This window comes from Styela clava, chromosome 3, assembly GCF_964204865.1.
Source record: "Styela clava chromosome 3, kaStyClav1.hap1.2, whole genome shotgun sequence".
NCBI classification, from domain to species: Eukaryota; Metazoa; Chordata; class Ascidiacea; order Stolidobranchia; family Styelidae; genus Styela; species Styela clava.
This window is the reverse complement of record NC_135252.1, coordinates 17,454,709-17,470,092: the sequence shown is the minus strand read 5'-3', so window position 1 is coordinate 17,470,092 and position 15,384 is coordinate 17,454,709. Positions and strand designations below refer to the sequence as shown.

Sequence of the window (15,384 nt, the reverse complement as noted above, 5' to 3'; positions counted from 1 at the left end):
AAATATGGCTTCAATGAAAAATAAATTGAGAAATTTACCTCGACCATTGGCGGAAAGAGTAAAACAAGATGGCGGCCATTCGAAAATTTACTCTAAACCGATTCGAATAATTCACTATTCGATTCGAATATTCGATTCGAAATGCCCAGCTCTAGTCATCAGCTACAGAAGTGGGAATTCCATGAATTTGCCACAGTGATTGAATCATAGTCAAAATAGTATCCAAAACACCTTCTTTTAACAATGTCAGTTGGTAAACACGATTTTAAACAGGTACAAAATTGCTTGTTTTGCTTTCGTGAAATCGTGGTATTTTTAATATATATATACCCGGTGTTACAATTCACTTTTTACATCAGTATTAACTTTAGGCCATACAAATGAAAGCAAGTATGTAATTTTCTCGCGAACAAAGTCAATAGGGTCTCGAGATTTAGGTGTATAGTCCACATCGTCTTCATATTGAGGTTCCAGTTTTCCATCGAGGGAAACAATTTGAACAGTTTCTTCTTCCGATAACTCAAGATTGAGGCTAAAAAGATAATCGAAGATAATCAAATAAATTTAATTAACAAGTGAAATTAACTTTCAATTCCAAGTTTATGTCCTTACGTTACCCAAATGAATTCAAGTTAAAGCATGTATTCTCTCGTATTTGAAGTATTTTCTGGCAAGTGATATTATTTGCTGAAAAATTTGTACTCCCGTAGTATGTGTACCAGGTTAGGGTTAGGCCATAATTTCAGGTTCAAATACTACGGGAGTCACTTGGCTAGTCCCCGAACTCGTAATAGAACTAAAATAATGAAAAAATCAGAATAAAATTATGGCCTAACCCTAGCCTGGTACACATACTACGTCCCGATGTCCGCCATCTTAGTTCACATACTTCGGGAGTACCAAAAAATTTGTATCCACACCAAGGATATGCGTATAAAAATTGTGACATGAAATCATATATCACAAAACGGCAGGGTTTAAGCCTAAGGTCATGGGATATTTTCATATTCTGCAGTACACTGAATTATGATGCATATACCATAGAGTAGCCTACATATATTTTGAATAACGTCACCAATGAATAATTATAGAACGAAGTAAGGGTAAACCTGTTAAGGTTGTTGGACAGGTGTTCTTCTTTGGTGCTTCCTGGTATCACTACAACTTCCTGGTTAATAGCCCACTTGAGAACTACTTCAGCTGGTGATCGGTTATGCTCGGCAGCAATTTTCGTGATGACCTCGTCATTTAATATTGGATTCGGTTTAATTCCATCTTCGAGCCATACTCCACCTTTATGAATAATCAGAATTAGAGCCCCAAATCGGATATTAGACTAAAACGAGATTGGCGCAAAGTGTCATAGCCTATATACGTCTCGTTTTGTTATGCAACATAGAAGTTACGCGGAGCGTATATTTTAGTTTCATAGTGCGAGTGACTGTTAGTAGTTATTTTACAGGTAGACAACCAACTGAATGAATAATTTTTGACGATATTTATCGCGACGCACGATAGAAAAGCACGGAAGTCTTAATGGGGGAAAATTAAGGCATGAATTTTAAAGCAATTATTAAAATAATTCTTTATTGAAAGATCATTGTCAAAAAATATATTACTACTAGCGCTAACATGCGGTGATCTTGCAGTATACGACTACTTTGTTCTTTGTTAACGAATAATATAGCTCAATTCCCCACCTAGTGTTGAATATCCCATGTAAACAATTCCCATGTATTGACATTCCATTCTTAGCATTCTATCTTGAAAGTACGGGTCGAACCAGTTTTGCAAAACTGATATGGGATGTTTCGCTATTTCTTGGATCTTGATAATTTCTTCTTTGAAAAAATTACTGATTCCGATACTTCGGATAACTCCTTCATCGACCAACATTTCCAAACTTTTCCAACCGTCAATGTAAGTTCCTGCAACGTAATGGGACTAAATTGCCGATAATGCGGTTGTTACATTTACAGTTAAATATTCATAAAGTAGAATTTCTGGAAATGAATTTCTCAGCAAGTAATTTTTAACTCCACTAACCATTTTAAGTATACTGTCTTAACCGTGCTCTATCAAAATTTAGGAACGTTCAAACTTTATAACATTTTGCAAGTGAAATTAAATGGAACTGAACTGGAACGAATATATTAATTATATCAGATAAGAAATTAAAGTGTGGTGTCACACCTCATAATTGAGGGGTGTTTACCGCTGTATAGGGGTGTAGGGGAGTGACTGTGAGTTATGCATGAAATGGTAGGTTTCGGACAATTTAAAATTCGGCAACTTTTGTTCAATACATGCTTCGGAACAAAAATTTGTGAAATAAAATTGCCTTCCTTTCACCGTTTTTATTATGTGTCATACGACAACCGAATCCCACCTTCTGTATCTGATATTCCGCTTTCGTCAAAATATTCAGGAGTATGGATTAAAACAAGATCAATATACGACGTTCTCAAAAACTTCAAAGATTCTTGTATTGCTTTTCTGCACTCTTCTTCCGTGAAATATCTGAAGTTAGTTGTGGTATACTTAATACTTAACGATATTCGTAATTCGATTCTCTCAAGTCCGTTGGTAATATCTTACGCATATGACGTCATCGTAATTTTGGATATTTTCTCAACCACACATAATTTCACGGCTCACTATGTGACTTTATTATCAAATCTGCGTTAATTTAACTTTACATGAAGTGAAATGTCATAATAAATATACGGCTTAGTCTGGAAAAATCGTCACAATCGCCTGCTTGATAAGATAACAATGTATTACTTACTCTGGCAAAATTTTTGTGACGATAAAAAATTCTTCTCTTGGTATTCCACTATCTTCTATAAGCTTTCCTATAACCATTTCTGAGGGCACAGAAGGAATTGCAATATAGGATTTAGCAGTGTCGATCAACCTGGATTGAATGAATTTTTTTTTGATATCAGATAACAAATCATATCTTTGAGATGAAACTTTGCATGTAATGTGTAATCACCTGTATCCCATGTTAATCGCCTTTCTTGTTGCATTTGTTGTACGATGTCCCAACTTCCCAGTTCCGAAACCTAATACTGGCACTTTTGTAAAAAAGGTTAAAGTAGTAGAGGTAAAATTCCATTGTATATTAAAACGAAAACGAACGTTTTGGGTACTCCCGAAGTATGTAAACTAAGATGGCGCAAACTGAAACGTAGTATGTGTGCCAGGTTAGGGTTAGGCCATAATTTTATTCCAATTTTCTTTATTTTAGTTCTATTACGAGTTCGGAAACTTGCCGAGTGACTCCCGTAGTTTTGTACCTGAAATTATGGCCTAACTTAGTACACATACTACGTTTCTGTGTCGCCATCTTCGTTCACATACTTCGGGAGCACCACATTTTGTATGTGATAATACACATCTGCTTTAAGCTAGGCTCTAAGTGCATCCGTGTATATACAGTAGTTATATAGTCTAAGGAGAATTCCATGTGATCCAACGTAGACGAGAATGAAAACCTTTACTTTTTTTGTCCAATTTCGCTACTGATCGCTAATTTCTTAAGATAGTGCTAATTACTAGCATAATGCGATGCATAATTATCCCATGCTTTCGCGGAATACACCAACGAAAGTATTGAGCGGATGTCGCCCAATGTAATCACTATAATAAACGCAATACCGGTTTTTCATTCCAAGTTCATTACAACATTATAATACTCACTCTCGTATCCAGATTTGAGTCGGACGGTCGGGATAAGCTTTTCTGGAACACTCGCTTCTTCATTATTTTCTCCTGTGACGATATACAAAATTGACGCAAAAACCAGGATCAAGACTCGTAATACCAAACGAATTTTATTCATATTTATTATTTTTCTAATAGAATAAAAGCATTTTGAATAGGTACAAGATAACAAAAACGTAATACTTAATTTTTCAACTCGAGATAACATCTTACTATATATAACGATTTACCATTCGTTCTAAAAAGCTACTTGCTAGTTACGCTTGCTAGCTAGTAGTATATTTCTGATTTCTACATAGCTCATGAATGGACTTCGTGACAATGAAGCCTCTAATCCAAGGGTGCCCAACCCGCGGGCCGCATGCGTTCCCCCCAATAAATTTTGCAAGCAGACTTTTCAAATTTTCACTATGTTTTATATAGGCTTAAATATGTTCCGTGAATTTGGTGTGATTATTCCCGCCATCTCTATCTACATCCGGATGCCGATTTTTATTTGTACGTATGCATCTCCCTGATGGACATCGACGTTAAGTTTTTTTTATTTTTCGCAGAACTGTGCGTTATGTTCGACGAACTACAAAGATATTGTGCAATCATTAGCGACGAACGCTGAGCGCAATTATAGGAAGAAATTTGGAACCTAAATTTCCAAACTAGTTTCATTCTGAAAGCTTTCTTTCGGGTAGGCTTTGATCGTGTTTTCCGCCGAAGTAAAACAAATAGTGAACAATATCTTTACTGCTGACTCCGGGACGCGATTTTTATGTTCTTATTTTTGTTTATGTTATGTTTGCGTTAAATAAAATGTCGGGAATATCGTCACTGCGTATCTGTCAATAATTCTGATAAAATAGACTTAATAGTAATTCTACATATTCAAATTAGTATAGATATTCGCCCAGGAGTTATTGTAATGTTTTTTTACTGAATACTTGATGATTCAAATTTTACGAAACGGCCCACTAAAACTTGATGTTTCCGCGACATTGGTGCACATTACGCTCATTGAGACAATGTCATAGCCACTGAAAATACATTTTTGTTTGCTAGTGAAAACTCTGTTCAGATTCTCGCGTGGTCGTCAGAAATCCACAAGTGCGTTGTGTAATTATCAATTTTTTAATCAAAGCAGCGACCCGCGAGTGTCATGTCCACGCCCTGTGTTACCAGATATTCGAATAGTAAACTGGTATTCTAATATTAGACTTCATATTCGGATATTTCGCCAGCACTAATCAGTAACCAGTGAATAATTATTAACTTGATTATATATTATTATACCTATTATATATCATGTAAATTCTAACGAAATCATGACTTGGCTGGTATTAAAGTTTGGTACAAATGTTTGCGGGTCGCAACGAATTTCGTCATGTGAAATTGGCCCGCGAGATGAAAAAGGTTGGGCAGGTCTGCTCTAATCATTCTATCTCTGATAATTACTAGCCAGGTTACTTCTTAACTTCTAACTTTTTTCCTTCAATTGTTTAGGTAAGTGGATATCAACTATAATTTGTTTAGTCTACAACAAAATAACATCGTCAACGAATATCGGTTAAGTGCACCAAATCACAAATCAATCGCTCATAATCACTGCTTATTCTCTGAATATATTGTCTACTGATATCAGAGGCATGCACTTCCACGAGCCACATGTTCGTCTTATATCGGTCCATCCGTTATAGACAATAGACTAATCTTTTCCTGTTTGATGTAATTTAACGCCTACGACAGGCATGAGAGTTGATGGAAGGATTTTCACCATATGTTTAATATATTTAGCTTCTGAATATAAAGCCGCCAAGCACGTGTTTAGCTACAGATGCAAATTTGTGGGCAATCAACCAGCGGACTGTTCTGCACTTCTACGGAAATTGCCACCGGTTTTTGCATAAATAGCCGAAAATTTCACCAACTACGGCCACAATGAAAACACGAAGGTTATAGGCAAATTGTGGTTGAACACAATCAAAATATTTCAGTCTAGAGTGCATACAATCTAGATATGCGCATATTGTTTTCAAAATTTATTCGACGGGGAATTGCTTGTAAGTTTGACTTTTAGTATTGATGCAACAAGCCAGTGTACTGTTATTGCTTGGCCATATGAGTTTCTTTTTAAATCCATTCGTTGAGTCTTATTTCGAATGACTGTGTTGTCCGAGTTGTTCAAGTATCCGGGTAGTAGCCAAATCGAATTGTGATATATGTCATTGTTTTCTCGCATGTAAAAAGTGATAATAAATATGGATGAATTTCATTTATCCCCGAAGCTGCTTTTGGGGGAAATGTTCACAAGAAATATTCAAGCTTCCGTGACTTGCAACTATATATAGTGGCAATTAAATTTCCGTTGGTGTGACTGGGCAAATCCTTCAATTTAGCGTCACGCAAAATCTATTTTGATTAAATAAGCGTAAACTCGGATTTACTGATTTGCCATGTACATAATATAGTGCGTGATTATAAATCAACGGCCGGTTCAATTGGAAGTTAAACATTGCAGGCTGCAAAGGACAACGAAAGGTAGCACTGTCCACATTAAACTGTAATTAAGCAAGAATGATAAATACTGTGTTTTGTGTTTTTACGCGCGTCATGCAAACCGCCTTGCAGCTGCAATTTGTACAGTAAATACCTTTCAGCGATAATTTGATTTCGATCTTTGTCTGTTTATCACTAATTAGCCTAAAATTGACGTACTTATATACGACGCTGAGAAACGAATAGATTTTATACATCATACAAAGTAACAAAGTACATAATACAAAGTAACTTTATGTTTTGTAATTATAATAATTTCATATTGTGTAATAATAAACTATGTTATACAATTTTTCTCGCTGCTGAAAGTGTTTTATATGTGACTAATCACACTTATTTCATTTATGAGGGATTAACACCCTCGGGTTAAATGCATATATATGGCTTTCAGTCAAACTTGAACTGCACTCATATCAACGCGTCAACGAAACAAACTGAGAGAGAATTTTTGTCATGAAAGGGACAGATCGTACACGTTTTAAATTGCTGATAAATCACACTTTTTCTATCGAGTTGAAAAAAACTTAATAAAATTTCCATGGTACTTTATATTATTCACTCAAAAACATATGTATGAAATGGATCAGCTCTAGCCCAACATCCGCGTCCTACCTAACTAAACCCCCAACAATATAAACGACTATAACGATTGAATTTTTAAACCGTTTATTTTAACCCAGGCTAGTGTTTGCAATTAAAATAATCCGATTATCTCGGATTCCACATCGATTCAAATATTAAAAATATAAAAAAGAAACTGTCGAATCACGTCATCAGATAAACATCAATTATTATAATATACGACAGTCGTATTTGAATTGAAATGAAACTGTGCCAAAAACGAAATTTCATTAAAAGATTAATGGTTGCCACAATTTTGATCGTACTTTTAACACAGAAAAACTGAATTATAGAATTTAGTTGATCTCGCTATAAAGGCAAAATTAGAGTTATTTCACTAGAAAGAGAATTATTCCATGACATAAATCTGCATGGGCAATATGAATCAATTTGTACACAATTTCGTAATGAGTACAAAATATAAAGAATTGTAGAACAGCCGATCATAAATTCATAATAACATTTATTTTTATTTCGAATAAATCTGCTTGATTGATATTGGAAAACATGAGCATAAATTTGTGAAAACCCCACAAATGTAAAAATAGGATTGGTGAAGCAAAATAAAGCTTTAAACATTGATATAGTAACATAGAAAACAATGACACATTGCATATAAGATCAACAGTTTTTATCCGTCATATTCTTTTCATTGATATTACTTGCTAAATGATTCTGTCGGAATGAAAATTGTGATTTTGCGAAACACAATTTTAGCATCTATGTGCAGAACTAGAAAGTTGGGATTTGTAGAGATGGGGGCGGCAGTGAAAAATCTCGAAAAATTCACAATAAATTTATTGAAGGTAAGAATAGAAAGTAATATGGAACATTCTTTTGATTAATATTTTGATACTTGAATCACTGACCTAAAGATTATTAATTATTAAGATTTTATTAAATATTGTAGATAGTGATTCCAATTTCCTCAAATTTTACTTGCTGAAAAAGCTGACACCCTCGAACATTCATAGAAAGTAAGCATAGAAAGTAATATGGAACATTCTTGTGATTGCTATTTAGGTACATGAATTGCTATCTTCAGGATTGATAATTTTATTAAATTTTATAGATAGTGATACCAATTTCCTCAAGTTTTACTCGCTGATTCTTTTTATGTTTGATGAAAATTTCTTTAAATTCATACCTATGTCTAAAGTTTGAGTAAAAATAAGTATAGCAAAGTCAATAGTACTACAATCAGTTAATTTGCTAAAATATGCTGCACATATAAGTACATAATGAAAATCGTACCTTCATGCTTAATGCGACATACAAATGTGAAAACAAAATTTTCTTGGACGTTCCAAAATAGCACGATAAAGCAAACATGGAATCAATTACAAAATTAATTTTTTAACTGAATCAATTGATAATAACATGATTAATACAAGCTTGTAACAAATGAAAAAATATAGCAGCAATGATTTAAAATAAATTTCCTATTCCTATTCTTCGTGAGGTGTTTAATAATAGGATAGTTTTATATATATATATGTTTTATAATTGTGATCAGCTTTCTTTATTCTAAAATTTTGAAACTAGTTTTATACGGAGTGACCAAAAAAGGATGAAACCATAAATGTTTGCTTGAAATAATAAAAGCAAAATACAAAATATAAAAATGAGCCATAACTGGGACATCGCTTTTCACTCGTTCACGCCAAATATATAGTGCACATTTAGTGACATCAAAACCCAAATATAATGATAGAGTAACGTAGAGATATGCATCAACTGCTGAATAGCTCAGGAAGTCTCCTTCTCTGCTTCATAAATTGATTTAATCTTTGCCGATTCGATATCTTTCACTCCATTTGTTTCATGAGTTGTCTCATTCGTTTTGTCCTGCAAGCATTTCACTTCGCCATTTTCTTCTGCGGGTGCAAGGCCTAGAATTCTTCGACGTCTTTCATCGTCCATCTTAGACTTTTCCGTATTCTGCTCTTCGCTGTTACTTGCAAATTGAATTTGCACTACTTTTCTTGATACTTTAGGACTTCTGTTAATATTTTCAAAATTAGAAACTGCGGACGAAACAGACGTACTGGAGGTAATTTTGATTTCCTCTGACGGAGTATACTTCGGGACGGATTCATCTGCGACCTGGTTTGTTGAATATTCGTTGTTGGAATTGTTCTGGTTGCATGAAATATTTTCTTCTGGTTCATCTGGATTGATATCAGTACTGTCGGCATTACCGGCTATCCATGCTTTCCACGATCCATCTTCTATTCTTTCGTTAAAATCGTCAACATCCTGAAAGTAGCGAAATTGATGTAAAAATCAGAAAGCACTGAACGATGTGGACTTCTTGAAGTTTGGTAAGGCTACTTAAATAGAGTTTATAAAGATGGCGGTGCGAAATACCCAATAAAAATATTCTTACATACAGTTTTTAGATCGGAAAATTATGGCATTATCAACAATCACAAAACAATCATAAAACAATGTAACAATAATTTCAGTACGCACCTACATGCTGGAAACTGTAGGCTACCAGACAGATTGGTAATTTTTTTAAATCGTGTATAGACTGTAGAGTAGACAATGGCAAAGACGGTGGTTTATGTAAAATGAGTTGAATACTGGCATAGTAGGGTTATTATACTTTATTTTAACACCTTAACTTTGTTTGATTCTTGTGAGCCACAAAATGAATATTTTTTTTTAAAGATGATTACATCAAATGTGCTTTCATTGAGGCAGGAAATGACTTCGAGCCAAAAGCACAATGTGTTGAGTGTCAATGCTGCGTTGCGTGTGAGCTTGTATCCTATCAAGTCACGAATTGATCTGATAATATCCAATATACAAGCTCAAGTTTCGCAATAATTGTAAATTGCGTGTGGATACATTGTTTCACATCCCATTGTGGGCCGCAAAAAACTGGCAACAGAAGTGGGTCACCAACTGAAAAAGGTTGCGATGCACTGTACTGTTCGATAATGGAGCACCAACGAGTCCAAATATAATAAGAGAATAATGTTGATCAATATTCGGAATTGGGTCCGACAGTAATCGCAGTTTAAAACAGTTTTGGATTTAATTAATACGTGACGTATAGGGTTATTCTAAAACGGCTTTACAGTGCAAATTCAAGTTGCGTCGTCAAAAAATTGCTGACTTGCAACAAATATCCTTCGAAGATTTTGTACTGAAGAATCCGATCAAGACACCATTAAATAAAGCTGAATATTTGATCAAAAAAGATAGCAACAACGTCGAAGACACTCAAATGACGTTGGCGCAAGAGCCCCATGCCGACATAGCAACCCTAAGTTCAGACTCGACAATCAGGTTACCTGCTATGACTCGATTATACTCGTGAATCGGGGTTTAGAGACTCTTACTCAATAAACGTTTAGAATACATGCGTACATGTTCTGTAAATAACCAACTAGGAGCCAAATAAATTTGAATGAAGGACAATATAGACTGGTGCCGCCGGAGTTTTCGCAGAAATGCTCGATATCGATAACCTTGTTGGCTCCCTATCTTTTTGTAATGGAAACATTGTGCACACTGTATACTCCGTACATTTCATTCAACATAATTCTCATGGAACAACCGTAGTAAATCTCCTTATATTTGGAAAGATGAATTGTAAGTTATAATGTACTTACTCCAAGGTAAACATCATCGTTGAATATCTGTGGTGGAAGAGCGTTAGCTTTGCCGCATTCCATTCTCATTTGATTCATGACAGATCTGCTTGTCGTCACATCAATCCACGTTGATTCTAACTTAAAACATTCGAGCACATTTTTGAGTCTTGACTGATCGCTGTTTATCTGAAAAAGGAAGTTCTAAATTCAGATTGAAACTCTACCAGATACTTTTATGCTGGTTATTAGGAAGAATTCGATTTCGTTATTGGCATATCACACTTATACACCACCGGTCAAACTGAATACTTACCGATATGAATTATCAGAGAAGACTTTTCATCTGGGATAATATAAAGCTTTTGAATGCATATTATAAATTTTTGCAATATGTAATTTAATGCGTTGAATATATTAAATTTTCCACATGCTATAGAATCATAATAACAAGAAGATACAAATGATGGTATTCTTTCCAAATTGGCGAATGACAATACCCGTATAATATTTAATAGTTTAGAAAATTACGAGTTATGAGATTTGTTGCGGTAATTTTTTTCCCGCGCTAGTTTCTGTATGCACATTTGAGTTATTTTAGTTCACTCATAATGAGTCGTAAATCATATATAACCTTATTTCCTGCGTACGAAATTAGGATGTCCGTTTCGCTCAGTAAAGTTGTTAGTTTTTTTAATCGAAAATGGATGTTGACTTTTCCTAACTGTCAAATCAAATCTTTCAATCAAAGGGTTTTCAGCTATGTTTCATGCTCAAAGATTAACATTGTATAGATTGAATTGTTATGTTCATATTACCCTCAGCGAGACGAACTTTGCTTGCGGGATTGTAGAATAGTTGTCTTAGAGTGACCGTTCAGCCACCTATCTATTTTTTGTTCAACGGCATCACAATTGTGTATTTGACTTATTTATAGTTTAAACTTGCATGGCAAATTTTGTACAGTACAATCAAATCATTCAACAAACATTACGTCTGTGAATGTGAATACATGATTATTTTACAACATGTGAAAAGATTTTACTTGTATTTTCGTCTCCGTACGTTCAAAAAACTTGATTTTAAAAGGAATTGCTTCCGATTTGTACGCCCTACAGTGATCCGACAATAACATCTTGTTCAAAACTTTCAGTTCCGCCCTAAGCGATGACGATTGGTTGGTGGCGACCCGGTGATTTGAAACGATTTTACAATGATTTGGTGCTTGAGAAACACTTGAACAGTATTTCAACATTACGTCGATCTACTTGACTCGGCTACGGGCGATTCGTAGTTGTGAATTGTGAGGAAATTAACATTCGTGGGCCATAAATGATTCGAACCCTTATTAAATAAATTATCGAGGTTCCGTGTTTGAAACATTCTAATCGGTTGTTATAGCGACCTGTTATGATTTAATTACTCCGCCATATAGTTGACGTATTGCCATAACGAACCATTGCAATTGGAAGCAATTTGGCAACGTAAGCGCAGCCGGAAGGTTTACCTCACTATGACAACAACTTTGGAGCAAATATGTCAATGTGGCCAACAAAAAACAACAAAACATTTCCTTCAAAAATCGACTACTCAATGGAACCAAAAATACACAACGTATATGATTAACTATAGCAAAATTTACAAAAGAGCGAAAAAAAAAATTTGAAGACACGTTTTACCTTTCTATTTCCAGTCACGCTTGCCCAGTAAATTCGGATACCCATGTTGGATCTTTGTACAAAGACTTTATTATGACTTGACTTTTATTACTTAAGCCTGATAAAAGCTGTTAAAATAGAAAGACAGCTTAATAAAGACAGCAATAACCATTAAAGTCATTCATATATTAGTGCCCGCGGCCATGGCATTACCCGTTCACTATAGTTTTAGCATTTTTTAATATAATTTGCGAAAGACGTGCCGTTGCCCTGAGCCTAAAATCACACATTAAATTAAATAATTAAAGATTGAAATAATAAATAAACGATTTTAGGGGACGTTCAACTTATTCGCTAGGAACACGGGTCTCGGCAAGTAACCACTCATAGAGAAATCTGAGTTTTTAGAGAATCGGTATATCCTACCCAATTACCCGATCTACTACTCAGGGTTTTCTTTTTATCAATTCTAAAAAACATCGTGTTTTAAAACAAGGGCTTGTTTTGAATCAAAATTATTCTGTGTTTTTTATTGAAATATTCCTTGCATCGCCGCGAAACTACGCCAAAACGTTGCATTCTGGCAGCTGCACACGCAGCCGCAATTATAATTTCAAAAATGTAAGTAAAATTTTTTATTTTGACTTTTACCACTATTGCGTACATTTATCGCCACTTTCTATCTCCACCAAAGTCATAAGATTTTACCAGGAATGTTTATCCGAGATATCAGAGAGACGTTTTGAGTAAGAAAAATCATGAAAATTAGCTCACGAGCCTACTACAAAAGCAATTCGATCAAGTGCAGCCCTTCGGCAAAACGAGTGGGTTGCGATAATGGAGAATATTCTTATATCGGCGGTAATCTACTGAAACGAACGATGAGACACCCTAACCTAGCCTATGCTAATTTTAAAAGTCCTCTGATGCAAAGACGCCACAACTAATCTGTTATGACGCCATATTTTGGATTTCGAGGTCATGTATTGACATTTTTTTCATAAAATGAAGTCATTGTTACGGTTAATACTGTTCGGTTAATTTATGCTTAGCATACTTTGTTTTTTAAGGTTGAAGTGAGTTTTTCAAGGGTATACAAACTCATTTATTCGATCGCATTCCAATTTTCGCAACGTGGTTTCATCGCAGCAGGGTCGTTCACGTTATGGCTTATCGGTTGCGTCTTACTGCGCCAACCACTGAACTACAGCTCGAGAAGGTGTGCATTAGCCTTTATCGATATTTGTGTCGTTTTGAAAGATTTATTGCAAATAAGAAGCGCTTGGCAAGTGTTTACATCCACTTTTCTTCAACCTATTCAATACAAAAAAATCAAATAGTACGGCCATTTTGAACAAAACAGGCAAAAAAAACTTGATTTTAAAACAATTGTGTTTTGAACAATTCTTTTTGAACAAATCCATACCACTACTGCCATGATTGTAATCGTAAGCACCGGTCTTGAATCGAAATTCATAACCCATAACAATGCTGCAACACACACAGCTAGTCGCACCGCAAAAGAAACTTGAGTTCGATTGTCGCCTTTACATAGAACACCTTTATGCTAATAACACTTCCTTGCAGCAGTCAATTTTTATCTGTATATTCAATAGCGACATTGGAAACTGCGACAGATCTAAAGTAACCAATTCTATAATTTCAAGAACCTACAATAAAATTCAAATCTTTAATCAACCAACATTATTTACGAACCCGGGAATACATACGCTTCACTCACTGAAAACCACATAATCCGTAGACTGAATATTGCACATGTAAACCAGTGAGTGTGAATTTATAACATACCCGAACGACACTCTCGTTAAACATTAACCCGGCGTTAAACACGAAGGATGAGACCTTCATTAATTTTACGTTTACGGCAATCAAACAGGTACGATTCATACGCGAAATGCCGCACTTTTAAGTCCCAAAATCCAAACCCCACACTTGGAATTGCTACCAGATTTTGCTTCAAATTGGAAAGTTTACATTTCCCGATAGCCCTACAACGCTTCTATTATGTTATTCCGTATATTGTTGCTTCAGTGATCACGTATAAGTACTTTAGATAAGTATTTGTACTAACTAGACCGATGCTTGTACAAGATTCGAATCATTCATTGCGGGCATGACAACGAGATATTTCATAAACATAGTTTGATGAATTACGATTTGTAAACCTGGCAACCTTGCTGGAGTTGTTATGCCCATTATTGAACAACAATATATGGTACACAAAAAATACTGCCAGATTCCATGATACAGTATGAAGTATCGCAAATCAGAGTCAACATGGATGAGGATAAGACATGTTCAAGGTTAAATGTTGCATTCATGGAACTAAACGTTTAGCAGTTACTTTTACCAAATCTTCAATCACGCTGATCGGTACGTGTACACCACAGGAATTTCAAACAAACATTTTCATATATATTTAAAAAGATTGCCCATCATTTATGGCATTTACCAAATGATTATGCCAAACTGCAGTTGTTTCTGACAAATACTGTTCTACCAGATATACCAGATTTTAACCACATCATGTTGGATTCTGAGATATCAAATATAATGAGATAACCTCCCCCGCGACGAAATTATGATATCATATTATACAAACTGCCTCTCCAACTTCAAGCTTACTTTTTATCCAAAATGAATATTTCAATTACAAATTGCTATTCGATTCGCCTTTACGGAACAGCTATACTGACGTCTCGATATCGAAAATCAATATTCGCCTGCTGAGTGTATTAAACATTATTTAGCATGATTGACTAAGCGAGAAATACCTCCTATGAGCCTATGATTGATTCACTAATACCTGAATTGAAAAAACTGAAGATTTCTTTCTCCGTCTAAATTTGCCTCTGTAAGGATACGTATCATACATAAAATAGTCAATAGAATGTCTATTACACCCTATATTTACGGCGATTTCTTGTTCAAATTGCGCTTCATGACAATTCTGTATTGAACGCAATGTAATTGGTCACGCCCGAACGAACGACTATTATTTTTGTTTTCATTCAGGGCGGGATAGATTTTATACGACGATACGTAATACTCGTCGTAGTCGACACTCAATAGTGACACCATTTAAATCGTACTGTTGTCGACCCAGCCTACGGGTTCGTCCAAAAAGCTACATAACTTTTATAGCTTTTCATCCATTTTTCATTAAAATAAACGCACAATGAAATTTCATTTGATTTAAAATT

General features: G+C 34.9%; 2 protein-coding genes across 2 annotated transcripts; both read right to left on the bottom strand.

Moving 5' to 3' along the window:
* Positions 1-154: 154 nt before the first annotated feature.
* LOC120342350 (methylglyoxal reductase DkgB-like) lies at positions 155-3,876 on the bottom strand. Its single transcript, XM_039411141.2, has 7 exons — positions 3,706-3,876; positions 2,999-3,080; positions 2,789-2,917; positions 2,390-2,520; positions 1,701-1,928; positions 1,110-1,293; positions 155-532 (listed from the first exon to the last, which is right to left on the bottom strand). The coding sequence occupies exons 1-7, from the start codon at positions 3,845-3,847 to the stop codon at positions 337-339; spliced, it is 1,092 nt and encodes a 363-aa protein (XP_039267075.2). The 5' UTR covers positions 3,848-3,876; the 3' UTR covers positions 155-336.
* Positions 3,877-8,387: 4,511 nt separating this feature from the next.
* On the bottom strand, positions 8,388-12,319 carry LOC120342845 (uncharacterized). Its single transcript, XM_039411831.2, has 3 exons — positions 12,182-12,319; positions 10,524-10,691; positions 8,388-9,156 (listed from the first exon to the last, which is right to left on the bottom strand). The coding sequence occupies exons 1-3, from the start codon at positions 12,224-12,226 to the stop codon at positions 8,647-8,649; spliced, it is 723 nt and encodes a 240-aa protein (XP_039267765.2). The 5' UTR covers positions 12,227-12,319; the 3' UTR covers positions 8,388-8,646.
* Positions 12,320-15,384: the final 3,065 nt, after the last annotated feature.